The 19,624-nt window shown below is 43.6% G+C and overlaps 1 protein-coding gene across 2 annotated transcripts in view; it reads right to left on the bottom strand.

The window, feature by feature from the left end:
• Positions 1-430: 430 nt before the first annotated feature.
• Positions 431-19,624, bottom strand: part of MICALL2 (MICAL like 2) — a 57,230-nt gene continuing 38,036 nt past the window's right edge. For both annotated transcript variants that reach the window (XM_069084830.1, XM_069084831.1), the window contains exons 8-17: positions 15,392-15,485; positions 13,937-14,121; positions 10,609-10,746; positions 10,060-10,124; positions 9,450-9,573; positions 8,712-8,802; positions 8,372-8,445; positions 6,903-7,017; positions 5,262-5,308; positions 431-889 (exon numbers count right to left, since the gene is read on the bottom strand). In XM_069084830.1, the coding sequence (XP_068940931.1) occupies positions 798-889; positions 5,262-5,308; positions 6,903-7,017; positions 8,372-8,445; positions 8,712-8,802; positions 9,450-9,573; positions 10,060-10,124; positions 10,609-10,746; positions 13,937-14,121; positions 15,392-15,485 (1,025 nt within the window). In that variant the 3' untranslated portion in view covers positions 431-797. The remainder of the gene's footprint in view (positions 890-5,261; positions 5,309-6,902; positions 7,018-8,371; positions 8,446-8,711; positions 8,803-9,449; positions 9,574-10,059; positions 10,125-10,608; positions 10,747-13,936; positions 14,122-15,391; positions 15,486-19,624) is intronic.

The raw sequence follows: 19,624 nt of genomic DNA, 5'->3' as shown, positions 1-19,624 counted from the left end.
AATAGTGCCAGTTTCTGCTACCATGGGAACCTGACAGCTTTCTGCTTTAACTTCGCATTTCTACAATGTTTTCCCAAATGTTTTCTATATTTCCAAAACACCTTCACATACATCATATAATATGCCTCACTTGATCCTTACACTAACCCCATATCCTCTACTATCCCACCTCTCTGTGCCCCCTAACTCTATACCACCAAAAAAATCGAAACCTCTGAGCTACAGGATCTCCGGAACTCCCCAGAATGCCCAGAATTCCACGAGTACATCCCATAAAAACTTAGCAACAGAGAGGTTTGGTCACTTTCCCAAGGTTATAGCACCAAGGCACTAGAACCCAGAGCTTCTGATTCATAGGTTTCATCCTGAATTAGCAAGGCAGGGCAAGAAAGGATGGAAACAGAAAAAAAGAGAGGAGGCTGGATTTAGATCAGTTGATTTTTATTATGATGCCATAGAAGACCGCACTTAAAGGCAAGAGGGTTTGGCCTTCTCTGGCCCTGGAGTCTGCTTCTACTTGAAGGCCAGGAGGTCTCTCCCTCCCCAATGAGAACTGACCACAGGGCTCCCCTCCCAAGGAGTCAGCATTTGGGGCCATCTGTCCCTCGGTGCCTTCCTTCCCACTGTGGGAGGCGACGAGCTGGTCACCCTCTGACAAGTCCTGGATTCCATACTGTCTCTTTCTTGTCTTTTCCATCCTAGGTAGTGGGTGAGGCTGCCTGGATGGACGGAGTTAGGGCATGGAGATGCCGAATCACCCCATCTGCCTTGGCCGGGTCCTTGGAGAATGGGAGCCATCAAGCTGACGTTTTGCTCTTATTTTTCTGTTTCCAAATCTTGGATAAACGGGACTTGGGCTTCTTCTTCTCTGCACCATCCTTCTGGAGGTCTGCAGGGAAGAGAGGGGGAACATAGTTGAGTCCTTGGCCAGCCAGACCCTCACCTACCCAGAGCAGAAATACACGAAGTGAGCAGTTGTCTAAGTATATCCCCGTTTCACAGAATATGTGTTCATTTTATAGAATAGGAAGGAAAACTGAGGCCTAAAGAGGGGACACCAGAGTCCTACAGATAATGGAACTAGGAAGTGACCCCAAGTCCTCTGGCCCCAAATCTAATATTCCTTGCCTTGAGTTTTCCAGTCTCTGAACCTCAACTCACACCATTATATCCAACTCCTTCCTCATCTGTAAAATGGGGATAATAATAGCACCCACCTCCCAAAATTGTTGTGAGGATGGAAGGAGTCACTTAGTGCAGTGTCTGGCACATAGCAAGCACTACATAAATGCTGGCAATTAGGGTTAAGTGACTTGTCCAAGGTCACACAGCTAGTAAGGGTTATTAATGATTATTTTTAAATTATTCAAATCCTTAAAGCCCAGTTTTAAAAAAATCTTCCATAAGTTCTTTCCCTGATTATCCCAATTCTTTATCTCTCTCCGTAACAGCTGCTTCATCCATACATTCAGGTTTTGTTATAGCCTGCCTAATGTGATTGGTTTTCTTCTCATATTAGACTAGCTCTACCCCCTTAACTGGACTATAAGCAACTTCAGGTCTAAGCCTTTAACTTTTACTTCTCTGTGTTTCCCCATGGGTTCTAGCGGCGCCATGTCAATGTCCGTGCATTTGACATGAAAATCTACCTTTTCCTCCTGGCTTCTCTCCTCTCAAGGTTTTCATGACACTATCTCCTGGTTCTATTCTTACCTTTCTGATCATTTCTTCTTTTTCAGGTTCCTCTGATGACCCATCATCCATTTCACTCTCCCCAACCTTCAATGCTCCCCAATTTCTGGCCTAGATCCCCTTCTCTTCTCCCTCTGCAGTCTTTATTGGTAACCTCATCAGCATCATTTCAGGTTGAACGATCATGTCTATATAGATGACTCCCAAATCCACATATCCAGCCCCTGTCTCTTGCCTGGGTTTCAGTGCCACAGTATAAACTACACATTGGACATTTCAAATTGGGTGTCCTGGAGACACTGTATTTCACTGCATAATTGTTGCACCCGGGTTTGTTTGGGGTTTTTTGATCCAAAAATTTGTTTATAACCTTTCATTATGCAATTATCATATAGTATAACTCTGTTCGTCACACCACATAAAAGGTAAACAGAACAGCAATGCATTCAGCGGTGGCATAAGGATACGCATTTATGTCGCACAATGCAAGCTGCGAGTCCAGAATTCTCAGTGCACACACATTATTAATATTCACTTTTAATGTATATTCACGAGTATTCCGTGCGTTCTAACCTTGCACCAAAGACAGCTTAGTAATAAATGATTTTTCAGTAATGCCAGCACAGTTTTTAAAAGCCTCACCTAATGGTCGCACCCCATTTTCTTGCAAAAAAAAAAATGGCATAAAATCTTCAATGATTATAAGGTGAAATATAGCATGTTCACCTCAACATATCAAAAACAACTCTAGCATTATCTTCTGCATGGAGCCTTTCCTGGTCCCCCTCAACTGTGAGTAGTCTCTCTCCCAAGCTACCTTATGTATATTTGTATCTATTCATTTGTGTTATACATATCTTTATATGCATCTGTAGTCTCCCCCATTAGAATGTAAGCTCCTAGCGGGAAGAGATTGTTTCATTCTTTGTACTTGTATCCCCGGTACCTGGCACAGTGCCCTCATGTTCAGTTGTTCAATTGTTTTTCAGTAATGTCTGACTCTTCCTGAGCCCATTTGTGGTTTTCTTGGCAGAAATACTGGAGTGGTTTACCGTTTTCTTCTCTAGCTCATTTTACAGATGAGGAAACTGAGGCAAACAGGGTTAAGTGACTTGCCCAGAATCAAATAGCTAGTAAGTGTCTGAACTGGGATTTGAACTCATGACGATGAGTCTTCCTGACTCCAGGCCCAGCGCCCCATCCAACATGCCACCTAGCTGCTATGACCCACAAAGAGTTTGTGAATTATATACAGTAATAGATTTGGAAATGATAAATAGAGAAGTAACTCTTTTTGAAAGATATCCTAATTCAGACCAGGAATGTACAAATAGAAAAGATAGCTGCTATAATCTCCTGATAATGAGATCTTTATTGATGGAACTCTAAATTATTTTGTTACAATTACTAGAATGCTGAATTCAATCTGGGGCTACAGAATATGAGGAAGAATAGGTAGTAGGTGTTTAATAAGTACTTGCTGACTGATTGGTTGATTGATTTGCTGATTAACTGATTTGGTTTTGAGTGGTTATAGGGCTGTATCAGCAAGGCTAAAGTCAATTTGGATGCAAATTTTGGCTGGTTAGCTTCCCTCTGCTTCTGGGTCCTCACTTGCCAGCCCTAATCTAAGCAAATGGTCCATTAAGTAAATCAGGGAAAAGTGTGTAGCCAAAATGGTGGCCTATGGCTGAACCAACATGGCAGATCAAGCGAAAGGCACAGCCAACACCCTAGTGCCTTTGATCTCCTTCCTTCCCATTTTCTCCCCTTCCCTCGCTCTCTCCTTCCCTCGCTCTCTTCTGTTTCCTGCTGCCTACCAATATGACCAAGTCTGCCTCCATCCTTAAAAAACCCTCACTAGAGCCTACCATGACCATCAGCTATCATCCTGTGTCTCTTCCCATAAACTCTCTTAGAAAAAAAGCATTTACCCTAAGGGCCTCCACTTTCTCTTCTTACTCTCTTCTAAACCTTCTGCTAGCTGGCTTCCATCCTTCGTTATTCAACTGAAATTGTTTTCTCCAAAGTTATCAATGAATGATCTGTTAATTGTCAGATCTAACAGCGTCTTCTCTGGCTAACCCTGCCTCTGCATTCAGCACCGTTGCTCCTCTCCATTCACAGGTACTTTCTTCTCTCTGTTATATCATGACTGTTCTCCGATGGTTGTCTCCTCTTATCTCACTGTTCCTTCTCAGTCTCTTTGGCTAGCTCTTCATTTCTATCATGCCCACTAACCGTGGGGGTCCCCCAGTGTTCTATCCTGGGCCTTCCTCTCTTTTCTCGTTACGGTGTCTCACTTGCTGATCTCATCAGCTCCCATGGATTCAATTACCATCTCTAGGCAGATAATTCCCAGATCGCTTTATCCACCCCTAGTCTCCATCCTGACCTCTAGTCCCACATCACCAATTGTCCATTGGTCATTTCAAATTAGTTGTCCCCTAGGTGTCTCAAACTCAAGAGGAGCACCATTCCCTTGGTCACCCTGATTCTCAACCAACTCCTCTCTTTACTCACCCCACAAATCCAATCAGGTGCCGATTTCTTTCTTCTCCACATCTCTCACATATGTGCCCTTCTCACCACTCACATAGACCCCACCCTGGGCCAGCTTCTCATTGACTCTTGCCTAGACTATTGCAATGGCCTTCTAATTGGGTCTCTCTGCCTCAAGTCTCTCTCTATTCCAATCTCTCCTCCACTCAGTGGCCAGAGTAATTTTCCTAAAGTGGAGGGATGACTATGTCACCCCCCTGCTCCATAAGCTCTCCTAGCAATCTGTTGCCTGCAGGATCAATTATAAAGTCCTTTATTTCATGTTTAATGCTCTTCACAACCTGGTCCTTTCCTACCTTTCCAATATTCTTCTATCTCACTCCCCCCTGCACTATCTACCATACGGCCATGGTGGTCTTCTTGCTGCTCCTCGATGGGACATCCTATCTCCTTTTTCCAGATCTCTGCAAGGACTGTTCCCCATGCCTAGACTTTCTCTCCCAACTTCAGACTCTCTTGAGTCCTTGGTTTCCTTTAAGACTCAGCCCAAGCGCCACCTTCTCCAGGCCATTCCTAATACCCCCCAGCTGTAACGCCCCCTCTAAAGGCTTCATTCCATCTACTCAGTATTTGTCTCATATATTGATTTACACGTGTAGTTTTCTTCATTAGAATGTAAGCTCCTTGAGGGCAGGGGCTGTTTTTGCTTTTTTCCTTGTATCTCTAGCATTTAGCAAACAGTAAGGGTTTAATAAATGCTTGTTGATCGAATGATTGATAAAGGTAATCAGTTTGGACAAGGAAGTGGCATAAGACATTCCAATTTTATCAGCATTCCCACGGATCTCCTTGACTAACTTAGCCAACCTAATGACTGCTTCAGACTTCATTTCTTCCCATCCCCTAATTTGAAGTGACGGTCTTAGTGGAATTAATGGCCTCTGATTCACACCCACCCCCAGACCTTCCCACTAATCCCAATCTTCTCTCAAGAGGGATCTGCCCTCAGGCCCTGATGATTGCCTTCCTTCATAAGGGTTGGAGGGTCTTACACATATATAGCCTACCTAGTTTCTGGATCATGTCCTGGATCACCTGGTCTTCTTCCTGCTCCCTGAAAAGAGAAAAGAATGAGTTTACAAGGGCAGGTAAAGGTCAATAGACAGGTCCCTACAATATCCCCATGTCTGGACATGGCTCTGACACCCAGATGCCCTCTATAAGTCTCCACTATAACCAGCGAGGTGACTAATCATATGCGCCTGCCCAGCCCCCTGGACACTTGAGGCAAGAAGACAGCCTTGGCATCCGCATCTACTAGGAGCAGCCATGGGCGGAATGATTAGAATTGGTTAACTATGCTTGTCAGTTTTAAAAAGATAAAAGGAAATTAAACCAAAACAAACAGGAAACACGGACACACACACACATAAAACCCCTCCAACAATGTATTTACTGGCAGAAGAAACTAGCAACTCACAAATGACCCCCTTGGCCATTCTAAGAGAGGTCGGGGGCCAAGTGGTGCATTTTCCTCACAGTTAGTGCAAATCGGCTGATGTATTAGCTGACTATGTTTTTAAAGGAGTCTATGGAGAAATATTAAAACCAGAAGAAAAAAATCTCACCAAATTAACCTCTCACCCCAGATTCTCCCCTCCCCTTTCCCAGGAGACAAGGAAGTAGAATCCAGCAAAAACAGAACTTCCTATCTTACAAAGAGACAAGGAGAGCCTTTCCTCCAGTTGGAGGAGGGTGAGGGAGGACTGGCAGGGGGAAGGGGCTGAGAACAATGAGATGATCTACCCAGAAGAATGATTTCCTATCCACACACTCCCTGCCCCCCACCCCAGACTGGCCTGGCTACTTCAAACAAGTAGTTTTTCTCAATCCCTTTCCCATGGCCTGTCAATGGATCTGGCCCTGTCCTTCTCCCAGTTACCAAGGCTAGAAGCCTGGAAGTCTATTATTGTGGTTTCTCCCTCCCTCACAACCAATCAGTCATAAAGTCCTATCCTTTTCTTCTTCTTCGGCATCTGTCAGCCGCATCCCTCCCCTCCCCGCTCCATTATTTGCAATTTGCTCCTGGCCCTCACTTCCCTGCACCTGAATTATTCTTGCAAGAGCCTTGAGACCAGCTTGTTGCTTTTAGCCCATCTAGCACACTGAGATCAGTTCATCTTCTCTAGCTCTCCTCACGTCACTCACCTGCTCAAACACCTACAAAGGCTCCCTATTACCCTTCAGTTCAATCTGGTCTAGATATCTGTAACTATAGATATATACACATTGATATGGACAAGCCTTTAGAATTGCTCATTCACCTGCACATCATAATGTGTTCTGAGGAAAAGAAGGTTTAAACATCACTTCGCTTCTTACACCAAGCTTTGGTGTAAGTCAATTAACTTCTGCACCTCAGTGTCCTCATTTGTATAACAAGAATGTTTCACTGGGATTTTAAGGATCAGGTGAAATAATGCAGATAAAAGGGGATGGCACAGATTAGTGAAAAGACCACTGTCACCTTCAAACAACACTTCTGACATCCAGGAGCCCTGTGTTCAAATCCAGCCTCAGACGCTTACTACCTGTTAGAGCCTAGACAAGCTACTTGCCCATCCACCTCGGCTTCCTTGGCTATGGAGTGGACAGTCTGAGCCCCCCTGTTTTGCTCCCGTCACCCACTTCACCCTCCACATTCTGACCTGATCCGATCCTCATCCAGACAGTCCACGATGTCGCTGCGATCATTCACCGTGTTCACATACTGTTCCAGAAGCTCCTGCTCCCTTTTCTTCTCCTTTGGAGTCTTCATTGCCTCTGTAGGTTTAAAAACAGCAATGGCCCAGCCTGCCCCACCTGCTTTGGGTTTCCCAAGGTGAGCAAGCTGGTCCTCACCAAGAGGCTAGTCCCTGCTTTTCCTGCAGGTGGCAGCATCTCTCCTTTTGCCTGATGGCGGCACGGATGCCAGGTAACTGGCCTTCCAAAGCCACACAATCCTACAAGCTTAAGAGTTGGAAGGGACCCCAAAGGCCATCCAATGCAAGCTCCATTGCTGGAAAAATTAAGAACTCTTGACTCAGGAGCTGGGGGTATCTTAAATGCTTTCACCTAAGTAACAGAGACCTTGGAATGGTGTCGAGGAAAGAGCTCAGGAGAAGTCACTTTATAAATCAGAGGTTTGGGATACACTCTTCAAGGCTCCTTCTGCCTTTAGATCTTATGATTTAGCTGCTACGGTGAGAAGACTCCAGAGACCGTGAGCAGGAACTGGGTAGCCTAGAGAAGATGTAAGGGTAATGGCTAAATATTTCCAGGGCTACCATATGGAAAAGGGAACAGACTTGCTCTGCTCCTCAAAAACAGAATGTGGCAACAGGTAGAGGTGACTTAGAGGAAGGCTTGGGCTTGATAGATGGAAGAACTTTCTAAAATCTAGAGCTATCCCAATTGGAATGTGCCACACCTAGAGGTCCTGGGCTTTCCCTTACCAAAGGTCTGCAGGCAGACCCTGGATAACCACTTCTCACTGGACACTGGACACTGGTCTCTTGTTCAACTGACTGGGTATTAGATAGTCTTTGAGGCCCCTTCTAACTTTCACAGAGGTGGGGAACCTGCAGCCTCGAGGCCACATGTGGCCCTCTAGGTTCTCAAGTACTCTGACTAGATCCAAACTTGGATTCAGTTAAAGGGCGGCCACACTTGAGGACCTAGAGGGCCACATGTTTGGATTCGGTCAAAGGGCTGCACTTGAGGACCTAGAGGCCTCAAGGTCACAGGTTCCCTACCCCTGCATCTAGGATGCTGTGATTTTCAATTCCATTCCAACTATAATATTCTCTGATTCTATGAATTCGGTATTGTCTTTTTAATTATTTTTTTAATGCATTGCAGTCTTGCTTTTATGTCACCTTCACTTCTTAGATACCCTTCCTCCCTCACCTACTGAGAGAACCATGCCTTGTAACAAAAAAAAAAATAAAAAAGACAGTCCAGCAAAACTGATCAGTGCTTGGCCTGATCTGATAACATGTGCATTATTTCATACCTCTATGATTCCAAAGGATCCTTCCAGCAAAGATTTCAGGATTTCACAGCAGGAGCAGGTACCTTTCTCCTTTTTTCTACATGGGGGGGAAGGGGAGGCTAAAAAGCCTGGTCACCTCCTTACCTGGTTTTTCCAACAAGCGGCGAAGTTCGCCAGCAATATCAAACTGCATCTCCTCCAGACGCTGCTCCTTGGCCCTGGGAAAATCCAGCAAAGAAGCAGCTTCCATGACTTAGCTCAGAGCGACCTGGGCCTTACCTTTCCCACCCAACTCAGAGTTAAGGTCACCAGGCAATGCTCAGCCCCTCTCTTTCAGAAGGGGAATCTGGGGCAGGGGAGTCCCCTGTTCAATCTCCAACCCCAAGGGCACAGAGCAGCAAACAGGGGGTTAGGCGTCCTCCGTCCAGCTCACATCAGCCATGGGGTGGGGGTGGGGGTAGGGCTGAGGATTCAAGTCACTCACTTGTACATCAGCTCTGACTCCTGCCTTAAGAGCAGCTGTTTCTCGTGAATGAGTTTGAACCATTCCACCATGAGGGCATCTTCAGAGTCATCTAGACAACAGAAGGCAGTAGTCTTAGAACAACATAGTCTGGGGCACCCTGAATACCAAAGGTGACCACGCAGGACCCATGGGGAACTAGGCGCAGGTGAGGCACCCAGTGTTTCCAGCATACACCTCTTAGTCAAAGCTTCTTCTTCTAACCCATCTTGTCTAGTGGTCCTTTAAAGCTTCTGAGCAGCTGGAGCCCCTCCCCTCAAGGCAAAGAATCAGGGCTGAGCACCAGAAGATGGAGCCTGAGATGCAGGTTGCCAGGATACATTTCAAGGTCCAAGGCAAGTGCGGAGAGAAGGAAAAGGGGATACCAAGCAAGGGTGGCTAGAGTAGCAAACATTGGCCCCCAAACCACAAAGAGTAATCCCAAATAGAGTTAGAGGAGAAATTAGAACCCAAAATCTGGATCACAAGTCAGAACAAGGGTAGCCCAGAGAAGGGATGGGTCAGAGTGCCAGGCCAATGGTCAGTCAGCCTGATACTGAAAAACTGGGTGTCCTTTCTTGTTACTCTTCACAGGGAGAGTAACTGGGCCAGTCTGCTTCCCAGCAGGTAGCTCTTCCCAAGGAAAAACACCATCCCTGACCCCACCAACCTGATTCAACTCTCTTCCCACTGGAGCTTGGAGACCTCCTGTTAACTTACCTCCCTCAGCTTCCCGCAGCTTTTTCTCTAGGTCTATGCCTTTCAGTTCTAAAAAGTCCAGCTCTCTCTCAATGTCTTGAATCTTCTTCTGAATCTCTTCCTCTGACATATAGTCAGGGTGGAGCTAAGAGTCAGAAACAGAGAGGAGGAAGGTGATTATAGGGGGGAATGGCACAGTATAATTAGACTTGGAGTCAGGAAGATCTTGGTTCAAGTCCTGCCTCTAACACTCGTTAGCTGAATGAACCAGGTTAAGTCACTTCATCTATCTAAACTTCAGTGTAGCTTAGACATGATGGCCTTTAAAGTGCTTTCCAGTTCTCAATCCATGATCCTATGACCATTGTCCCACCCCCACACCCCCAAATAACCACTTCTCTCTTGTGTGAAGGGGATTCAATTTAATTTATCGCAACTTTATAAATACCTACTATGTGCCCTCCTCTCATTCCCAATGTGAAAAAATAAATAATGCCAAGCCCAGTCCTTTCCCTACACTGATGGCTCCTTTCATTTGCCCTTCATGATCCTCCTTCTCTCTCGCTGCCATCCCTTCCCCCAAACCCCAAACAAGAATCTTCCTGCTAACTATTTCACTTTTCAAACACACCTTGACTGGAGATTTGACCTCCTTGTTCGATGAGATGGGGAAGCTTGGTGGATTGCACGGTCTTTCTGAAAAGGAAGCAAAACCCACCAAAACCTTCAATCAAGTAAGACTTGACCTCTCTCTCACTCCATCTCCTGATGGCAGGTATTTCCATGCCTGGAATTCTCTCCCTCCTTATCTCTATCTCCTGACTTTTCTGGCTTCCTTCAACTCCCAGAGAAAACCCTCCAAAACTCACAGGGTTCAAATAGCCCCCTTGTAGCCTGAATCACATTCATTCCCCTCCCACTCTTCCTTTAACCATTTATTTACTCAACCAAAGATACCCCATGGGAATGTCACAAGGTTTCTATGCCTAAACATGTTAGATGACTCACAAAACTTTCCCTTACTCTTTGGATTATTTCCTTGGGGGAAAAACCAAAGGGGTAAAGGGGAAAAGGAAGGAAAAGCATTAGGAAGATTGAGGAAGGAATGGAAGAAGGAAAAGTGGTATCCGTCTGAAGGAGCTTGGACCCCCACTACAGGCAGGGAAAGCCCCAAGCTCACCTGGCTTGTGGAGCCGGCTGGGTTTCTCTGGAGGGACTGACTCGTCCCACTTAGGCTCAGGCTTCATCCAGCTGTCAGAAACATCCAGATCAGAGGGTATCAAGAGTTTCTTCCGGCTTGCTGGCAAAGCAGTTGAAGCTATATGGAGAAGGAAGAGACAGACAGACAGGGAATAGTGAGGGCCAGGTGGATTTGTATTTAGGGTCATATCATACTCAGCCCTGATTTCCAAAACAAATCTTAATCCACAGGATTAAATGCACACCGGAATTCATCTTCCTTCATTCTTCAACCACACAGCTTTTTTTTTAATTTTATTTTATTCTCTCAGTTCTAATCACCAACTCACCCCAAACCTAAGTCACAGAGTGGAAAGGAAAGGTGGGAGTGGTTAGCAGGTAGGAACAAAGTTGAAAAGAACTCTGAACCCCAAGATTTAGGGTTTATTGGATTGGATAGAATTTTTTTCAGTAGTGGGGATGGGTTTGCATTTAACCATCCATACTCTCACCTAGTCGCCACACCCTTAACTAAGTTAAACAGCAGACATCATAAGAACTTTGCTGTAAGGATCAGTCCGGAGAACGGAGTTTGGATCTTGGTTCTGACACTGACAACCTACAGTGACCCCAGTCAAGTCCCTTAATCTCTCTATTCCTCATTTTCTTCCTCTGCAAAATAAAGAAGTTGACCTTAGATGGTCTCCATGGTCCTTCCTAGCTGTAGATCAATGATCCAATGACCCTAGGAATATAAACAATCAGGAAGATTAAACTGGAGCCAAAGCAACCAAGCCAGTGTTCAAAGCTGGGAAGGAGAGAGGCTGGTGAGAGGGAAGGCATGGGAAAATAAATGAATGAGTGGATAAATGAAATAAGCAAATAAATAAATGGGTGAATAGTTAAATAATTAATTAAATGAATGAGTGAATAATTGAATGTAGATAAATAAGTGAATGAACAGATAAATAAAATAATAGCAGCTTAGATCTCCAAATCACTTTATAGTTTAAAAGTTACTTTAAAAATAACTCTTATTATTCTTATTTTACAGAAAAGGACACTGACTCAATGTTAGAGCTGGAATGAAGTCCCTCATTCTAAGGGTCACAAAGCTAGTGAGTGACAGCTGAAATTTCATCCCAGGTCTTCCTGATTCTGATAACAATAGCTAACATTTATATAGCCCTTACTATGTGACAAGCACTGGGCTAAGTGCTTTAAAATTATTACCTCATTTGATCCTCACAACAACCCTGGGGAGGGAGGTCCTATTATTATCCCCATTTTACAGATGAGGAAATGGAGGCAAAAAGAGGCTAAATGACTTGCCCGAGTTCATATATGAGACTAGATTTGATCTCAGGTTTTCCCGCCTCTGCACCTGGTGCTTTATCCACTGGGACTCAAGTCCCAACATTCTATCCCCAGTGATACGTTACCTCTAACATGAAATGACTTGCCTAATCACACAACAATGTCGGAGCTGTCACTCAAATCCAGGCAATTTACTCCAAGGTAAGTACTCTCTCTGCTATATCATGCCACCTCTCAGAGAACAAAGAATGTTCTCATATCTGAGAAGCAGAGCTAAGAGAAAGGAAGACTGCCATAAAATCCATGGCAACTCCCCAAAGTCAACCTCTTTATTCAGTCACTTCAGTTGTGTCTGACTCTCCATGACCCCATTTTGGGGGTTTCTTGGCAAAGACACTGGAACAGTTTGCTGTATCCTTCTCCAGTTCATTTTACAGATGAAGAAACTGAGGCAAGCAGGGTTAAGTGACTTGCCCAGGGTCACACAGCTAGTAAGTGTCTGAGGGCAGATTTGAACTCAGGAAGACTCATCTTTCTGACTCCAGGCCCAGAGCTCTATTCACTGTATCACCTAGCTGCCTAGAAGAAAGGAAGATTGCCATACAGCTTGTGACACATCCCAAAAGGCAACCTCCATCACCCAAATACTAAGGTTCATCTTCTACTGGAAGGTCCACCCATCTCCTCTAAATGTTTCTCCTGTGCCTTAATTTAGGACTATCCTGTATTGAGTTTTTTCTCAAGTCATCAAAGCTAGGCCTGAAAGCCCAGCCTAAAGAAGTCAGTGAGATCCCTAAAAATAAAATCGGGGGAAAGGACATGAGGAAAGATGCAAAACAGAAATGTCAGTCCCAGGCAGGAGCCTCCACACTTCTCTGCATGACTTCATTAAGGAAGGCTTCAGATAAAAAGCATACCACACACAGAAATACACATGCACACACATAAGAGCACACACAGAAACACAGCACATAAGGAGTCAGGCATTGAAAAACATGCACACACAAATGGCCACACAGTACATGAAGATGCACACATGCAAACATGTACACATCGAAACATGCACACGTGTAAAGATTCACAGACAGAAGCAAATGAAGTGGAAAAGCACAGAAAAATACATGTGGGGGGTTGGAACTACAAAGTGACTGAATTACTTTTTTTTAATTATCTGTTCAATATTATTCAGTATTATATTTAATTTTTAAAAACCAAAAGAGAACAAAATTCGAAACAAGCTAAATGTCTAGAAAGAGGGGAAAGGTCCAGTAAATTGGGGTATATTAATATAATGGAATACTGTAATACAAATAAGGTGAGAAAATATGAGAAATCAGAGAAAGACACCAATGAAATAATACAAAGTAAAAAAAAAAAAACTAAAACCAAAAGAATGGAGTTTGGAACTATGATTGGAAATTCAAAAGTACAGAGGGAAAGAGGCTAGCTTTGATGTCCGAGGACCTGGGTTGCTGGACACAAGTGAAAACAAGTAAGCAATAAGAAAGTAGAAACTTATTTAATTTAAGCTTTAATGGCTTAAAACTGCACTGAGACTTTTAGGACACCTTGGATGTTGCTTAATGTGAAGGTTTCTAATGATTTTTTTTAAGTAGCCGTTGTTGAATATTAATTCTAATTCCACTATTTTCATGAAAATATTTATTTTATTTATTCAGATTCTAAAAACTATACATGGAAAGACTCCATGGCTCCAATATAAACACACAACACACGCAAAAACAACCTCTCACATATAGCAATGAAAACATATTTACCGACATTAGAAGACAGAAAAAATACTCTAATGAGGGAATATTACCGACTTACACACAAAAAACAGCTTATTCCTTCCAGAAAACACGTTTTCCCTTCAGTCACACTTGAGTTTTTCAAAATTAAGAAATAACCTAAGACTCCTGTAGTATAAGCGGCTACCCACAAGCCAGGGCCTGCCTCAGCTCTCAGGGTTTTTCCTCTGACCTCCCTCATGCAGCCCTACTAATACTTACCTACGGGGCCAGGAAGTGGGCCCTGGCTATTATTGGAAAAGGTGGTGACTGAAGCAGGGGTTCTGTCCTTCAGGGCCGGGCTCAGGGTAATCCGTATACCTGCTGAGGAATTTTCCAAAGGTTTCTTGGGAATGGTCAGCCCCTTGTTCTCTGTCGGAGCTGCTTTTTGCTTTAGCTCTGGAAACCTGGTGGGATGAGATGAGAGGAGGAAAGAAGGGATGTATGTTCCCCCGCCTTCTCCCATGATTCTCATTCTCTCTGTCTCTCCCTGTTTCTTTCTGTCACTCTGCCTCTCATACACACGCATGTGAGCAAACGCACACACACATACGTGCCCCTCCATACAGACCTCCCTAAGCTGGGCCTACTGAGCCTTTCCTGCAGATTTCTATGCCAAGCCTCCCCGCAACAAAAGCATATGCTTTATGGACCCCAAACCCCTTTGTCTGTTCCGCTTAGATATGCATATACAAGTACACAAAGATAAAGTATGGGTACGTAGATATATATACTCATACACGGGTGAACAGACGACACAGAGGTATATATGGGCAAACTGCTTCACAATTACTATCTAACTGGATCCTCACAACAACCCTAGGAGATGGTGCTATTCTTATCCCCATTTTACAGATAAGGAAATTGAGGCAAACACAGGTTAAGTGACTTGCCCAGGGTCACAGGGCTAGCAAGGGTCTGAGGTCACAATGGAACTCAGGTGTTCCTGACTCCAGTCCAGCCCTCTATCCGCTGCATCAAATCAGTACAACCCTCTCATCTAACAGGTAAAGAAACAGAGGCATAGTGAGATAAGGTGACTTGCCCATAGTGCACATAAGTATGTAGATGGATGCACAGTTAACCTCTGGGTGTGCATATGCACATAGTAGGTACTGAATGAATTGTGCATGCTTGTATATTGGCAGATCCGATCACGTTACATATGCGTCTACCTACATACATGTCCATATCAACAGGTACCTGCATGTTGGGTGAGTAAATCAATATGCATAAACACGGACCCCTCTATGTACACTAACTTTGCATGGATGAAATTACAAGCCATGTTGGACATACAGATGCCCACCCATGTTCATAAAATACCAACTAAGTGGGGCGGCTAGGTGGTGCAGTGAATAGAACACCGGCCCTGACCTGAGTTCAAATCCAGCCTCAGACACTTAACACTTACTAGCCGTGTGACCTTGGGCAAGTCGCTTAACCCCAACTGCCCTGCCTTCCCCCCTCCAAAAAGCAAAAAAAAGAATACCATTAAATACACTCATATACACTCATACATGGGTAAACACATGTCACTCACATGCATATGCTGACATTCACACATACAAAGGTGCCCTATGTATAGACATGAGCAGAATCACTTTGTCATGTGGAACTTTGGAGTTTCTGCCCCTGGTACTTAGTAGGCACTCAACAGGCCCCTGAGATACTCACTTATCCACTGAAGAGGTTTTCTCCACGGGCTTTAATTTGGCTCTCCAACCTGCGGGACCATCTAGTTGGTCTTCAGCAGAGCTGGGACCCCGGCCTAGGAGCAGGAACACCAAATGCAGACACTTAGAAGGCCTGAGTACTCCCCCCCTACCCAGGGGTCCTCATTCAGGACTTAGAACTCCATGGTAGCAGCTCACGACCAGCCCAGCTCCACTTCACACAATTCAAGATGGACAAAGTTGCCCTCCTGTTTCCTTCTCTGTAAACTGAGAGGCTTCACTAGCTACCTTAGAAGGCCCCTCAGATTTCTAACATCCCGTGATTCTCTGGAAATGCCTTACTCTTGCTGGTATAGAGAAGCAAAGAAAATAATATTAATAGCTAATATTTATATAGAAGTTACTATGCGCCAGACACTATACTTCACAATTATTATCTTTCTTTTTTTTTTCTTTCTTTTTTTTTTTGGTGGGGAGAGGGGAAAGACAAGGCAATTGGGGTTAAGTAACTTGCCCAAGGTCACATCGCTAGTAAGTGTGTTAAATGCCTGAGCCCAGATTTTAATTCAGGTCCTCCTGACTCCAGGGCAGGTGCTCTATTCACTGCACCACCTAGATGCCCCCACAATTATTATCTAATTGGATCCTCACAACTAAACTAATAAATTAATATTTAAGTTCAAGTGTTAAGTGACCCATAAAGGCATTTCCCATGGGATGTTTTCAGACAGCTAGGTGACACAGAGCATCAGGCCTGGAGTCAGGAACTCTCATCTTTGTGAGTTCAAATCTGGCCTCAGATACTTCCTAGCTGTGTGACCCTGGGCAAGTCACTTTTTGCCTCAGTTTCCTCATCTGTAAAATGATCTGGAGAAGAAAATGACAAATCACTCCAGTATCTTTGCCAAGAAAACCTCAAATGGGGTCATGAAGCTCAAACTTGACTGAACAACAATGACAAGGAATATTTGCATTTTAATAGGGGCCTCCTGGAGAAGATTAAGAACAGCTAGCATTATACTAGTTTCACTTTTTTTGGTTTTTGTTTTTACTTTTTTATGGCTTTTCCTTTTTGTCTTGATTCTTCTTTCACAATGTAGAAATATGTACATGTATAACCTATGTGGGATTGCTTTCAGTCTTGGGGAGGGGAAGGGAGGGAAGGAGGGAGAAAAAAATTTGGAATTCAAAATCCTATAAAAGTGAATGCTGAAAACTTATCTTTACATGCAACTGGAAAAAAAATAAATGGGAAATAATTGGGAAATCGGGAAAAAAATAATTGGGGGGGGAGGTAGCTTGCATTTATATGGGGTGTCCCAAAAATCTTAGCACAGATCTAAGCTGTTAAAGCTTTCAACTGTACTAAAAATTTAGCTCCTCAAGGTTTGTAAAGTCCTTTATATAGATCAGCAGGGCAATAGCTAACAGTGGAACTTCGTGGATGATGACAGGCCATCGGGGAAGATATTCAGGAGGGAAAGGGGTCCTTCCAGGAGCCCTTCATACCACGTAGGTGACTAGCTATACTTTACTCATCTGCCAATCTAACTCCCCACTAAAGTCAACTGTGCAAACGCAGGCTAGGAGAGTTATGGAGCTTTGTGCCCCTAGCTAGTTAAACACCATTCTAAGCACACCTCAGTCAGTCAGTCAATTACTATTTTACTAAGTGCCAGGGGCTATGCTAAGCACAGAGAATTTAAAAATTAAAGAAAAAAAGGCAAAAGAAGTCCCTTTCCCAAAGGAGCTCACAGCAGCCTGTGCTAATTTAAGTTGAGAAGGAAATAAATCCTGGATTTTGCTGACTCTGGTATAATAGTGTGGAGAAAGGGGATACTGGGAAGTAGTCTAACATTACAACACAATGAAAACAAACCATCAAAAAGGAAATGAGGTTAGTATGAATTGTTTTTGATGAATAGTCCACAATGACTCATCTCTACCTGGATGTGCTACCATCACCTCCAATTCAGCAGATCCAAAGCTAAAATCATCTTTTTTTGAGGCAGCAGATAGAGTGCAGGACTTTGTGCCAGGAAGATCTGAGTTCAGATTTTACCTTGGCTTTCTCATTGTTCACTCCATCGGTTATAATCCTTCTTTACAATTTCACTAATGTTTAATGTGAAGGTATTTGTAGAACCTCTATCAGATTGCATGCTGCCATGGGGGAGAGGGGGGAGGGTGAGAAAATTTGAAACTCAAGGGATTGTAGAACTGAATGTTGTAAACTAAAAGTGAATTTCTAAATTTTTTTAAAAACCCTACCTTGGACTCTTAATAGTTGTGTGACCCTGAGTGTAATTTAACCTTGTACCTCAGTTTCCTCATTTGTAAAATGAGAATAATAACAGTGCCTACCTCACAGAGCTATTGTGAGGACCAAATGAAATAACATTTGTGAAAGCATTTTGCTGACCTTAAAGTGCCATATAAATGCAAGCTATAATAATAATAATTGTTATTAATATTATTATTCACTTTCTCAACCTGCTTCCTAACTTCATTAACATTTAAGCTCTCATCCTCAAGCCATCTGACTTTTCACTCTCTATCACTCATCATGTCCAATCAACAGTCCAGTCTTGTTGACGCCCTCTTCAACATTGATCACATTAGCCCCTTCTTCTCAACTCTCACTATCACCATCACGGTTCAGGTCCTCATCTTTTCTCCAATGAACAAAAGCACTGCCTTCTCATTGGTCCCTCACAAGGCTATTCCCCTCTCCAATACATCATTTCTAGACTGTGTAATGGAAATGCAAATTTAAAGATCTTCCCTGCCCCTAGGCTAAAGTGCATCTGGAGCCTGGGGTGGAAGGCTTGTTTTTCAGTAGATACTTTTTAATTGGCCAGTGGGTCCAGAAGGTTGTTACATTCTCTGAGCCAGGAGAAGGCTATATAAGCCCTGATGTGAGGCTTTGTTTTGGGGCTCACTTTGAGAAGTGTTCTGTGATTTGATCAGATGAGACTCTGGGAAGCCGGTTGCCGAGAGTTCCCCGGCTTTGAAAAACCCAGATGTTGAAACCCAGATGTTGATTTGGTATGGATGTAATGGTTGGACAGTTTGGAAACTGTCTACTTGATCTGTTTCTCTGTCTTGATAATTCTGCCTGTATATTCTGAAGTTTGGGGTACTGATCTTTTTCCCCTGAACTAGGTAAAGGATACATATTTGACTGATTAAAGTAAGCTTGTTAACCCATTTTGAGTTGCTTTCCTTTAACAAAGCAGATCCAAGAACCTGTGTTGGCAGCGACCCTGAGGACACTGGGGTGCTTGCTGCTATCGACTGATAACTAAGTAATATTCCTAATGTACAGATCATTAGATCATAAATTAAGAGCTGAATTGGACCTTAGAAGTCAACAAATCCAACTTTTCCATCTGCAAGATGAGGCAATTGAAGCCCAGAAAGGTGAATTCCTTTGTCCAAGTTCACACAGATGATAGAGTAGCGGTCAAATTCAGTAGGGTTCCCACTGCCCCATGATTTGGTGTAGAGGGACTTAAGTGGCTTATTACCCACATTAGCATATCTAGCGTCAGAGCCAGGAGTAAGTTTCCTGAAGCCAAGTCCAACACTGTTTCCATTCTGTGGAAACTCTGTCTTCTGGACTGTCTGTCCCTCACACATGGCACTGGATCTCTCATCTCCATGCCTTTGCACTGGACAGTCCCCCTTCCTGTAGTGCAATCCCTCCTCATCTCTCCCTCAAAGAATCCTTTACTTCCTTCAAAATATACCATCTATATGAAGTCTTTCCTGATTCCCCCACCCCCCACCACTAGTAAACTCTTTCCCTAATTATTTTGTAGTTGTTGTTGTTCAGTCATGTCTAACTCTTCATGACCCCATTTGGGGTTTTCTTGGCATAGATACCAGAGTGATTTGCCATGTCCTTCTGCAGCTCATTTTACAGGTGAGGAAACTGAGGCAAACGGGGTTAAGTGACCTGCCCAGGGTCACACAGCTAATACGTGTCTGAGGTTGGATTTGAACTCAAGACAATAAATCTTTCCACTGATTTTGCATATGTTTGTACACGTACATGTTATGTCCCCTGATGGCAGAGTAAATCCTGGAGAGTAGAAACTGTTTCTTTTTCTTTCTTTGTATTCCTAGTAATCAGCACATAGCAGGTGCTTAATAAATGTCTACTGATTGACAGATCAATTGATTGATTAATCTTGAGCAAAACTAGCTGTTATATTCAGAGGGTTTTTCA

Source organism: Petaurus breviceps, unplaced genomic scaffold (assembly GCF_028583685.1).
Source record: "Petaurus breviceps papuanus isolate PSGF00001 unplaced genomic scaffold, PetGlider_PUasm1.0 175, whole genome shotgun sequence".
NCBI lineage: Eukaryota > Metazoa > Chordata > Mammalia > Diprotodontia > Petauridae > Petaurus > Petaurus breviceps.
The sequence above is the reverse complement of the archived record's forward strand: the minus strand, read 5'-3'. Positions and strand labels throughout refer to the sequence as shown.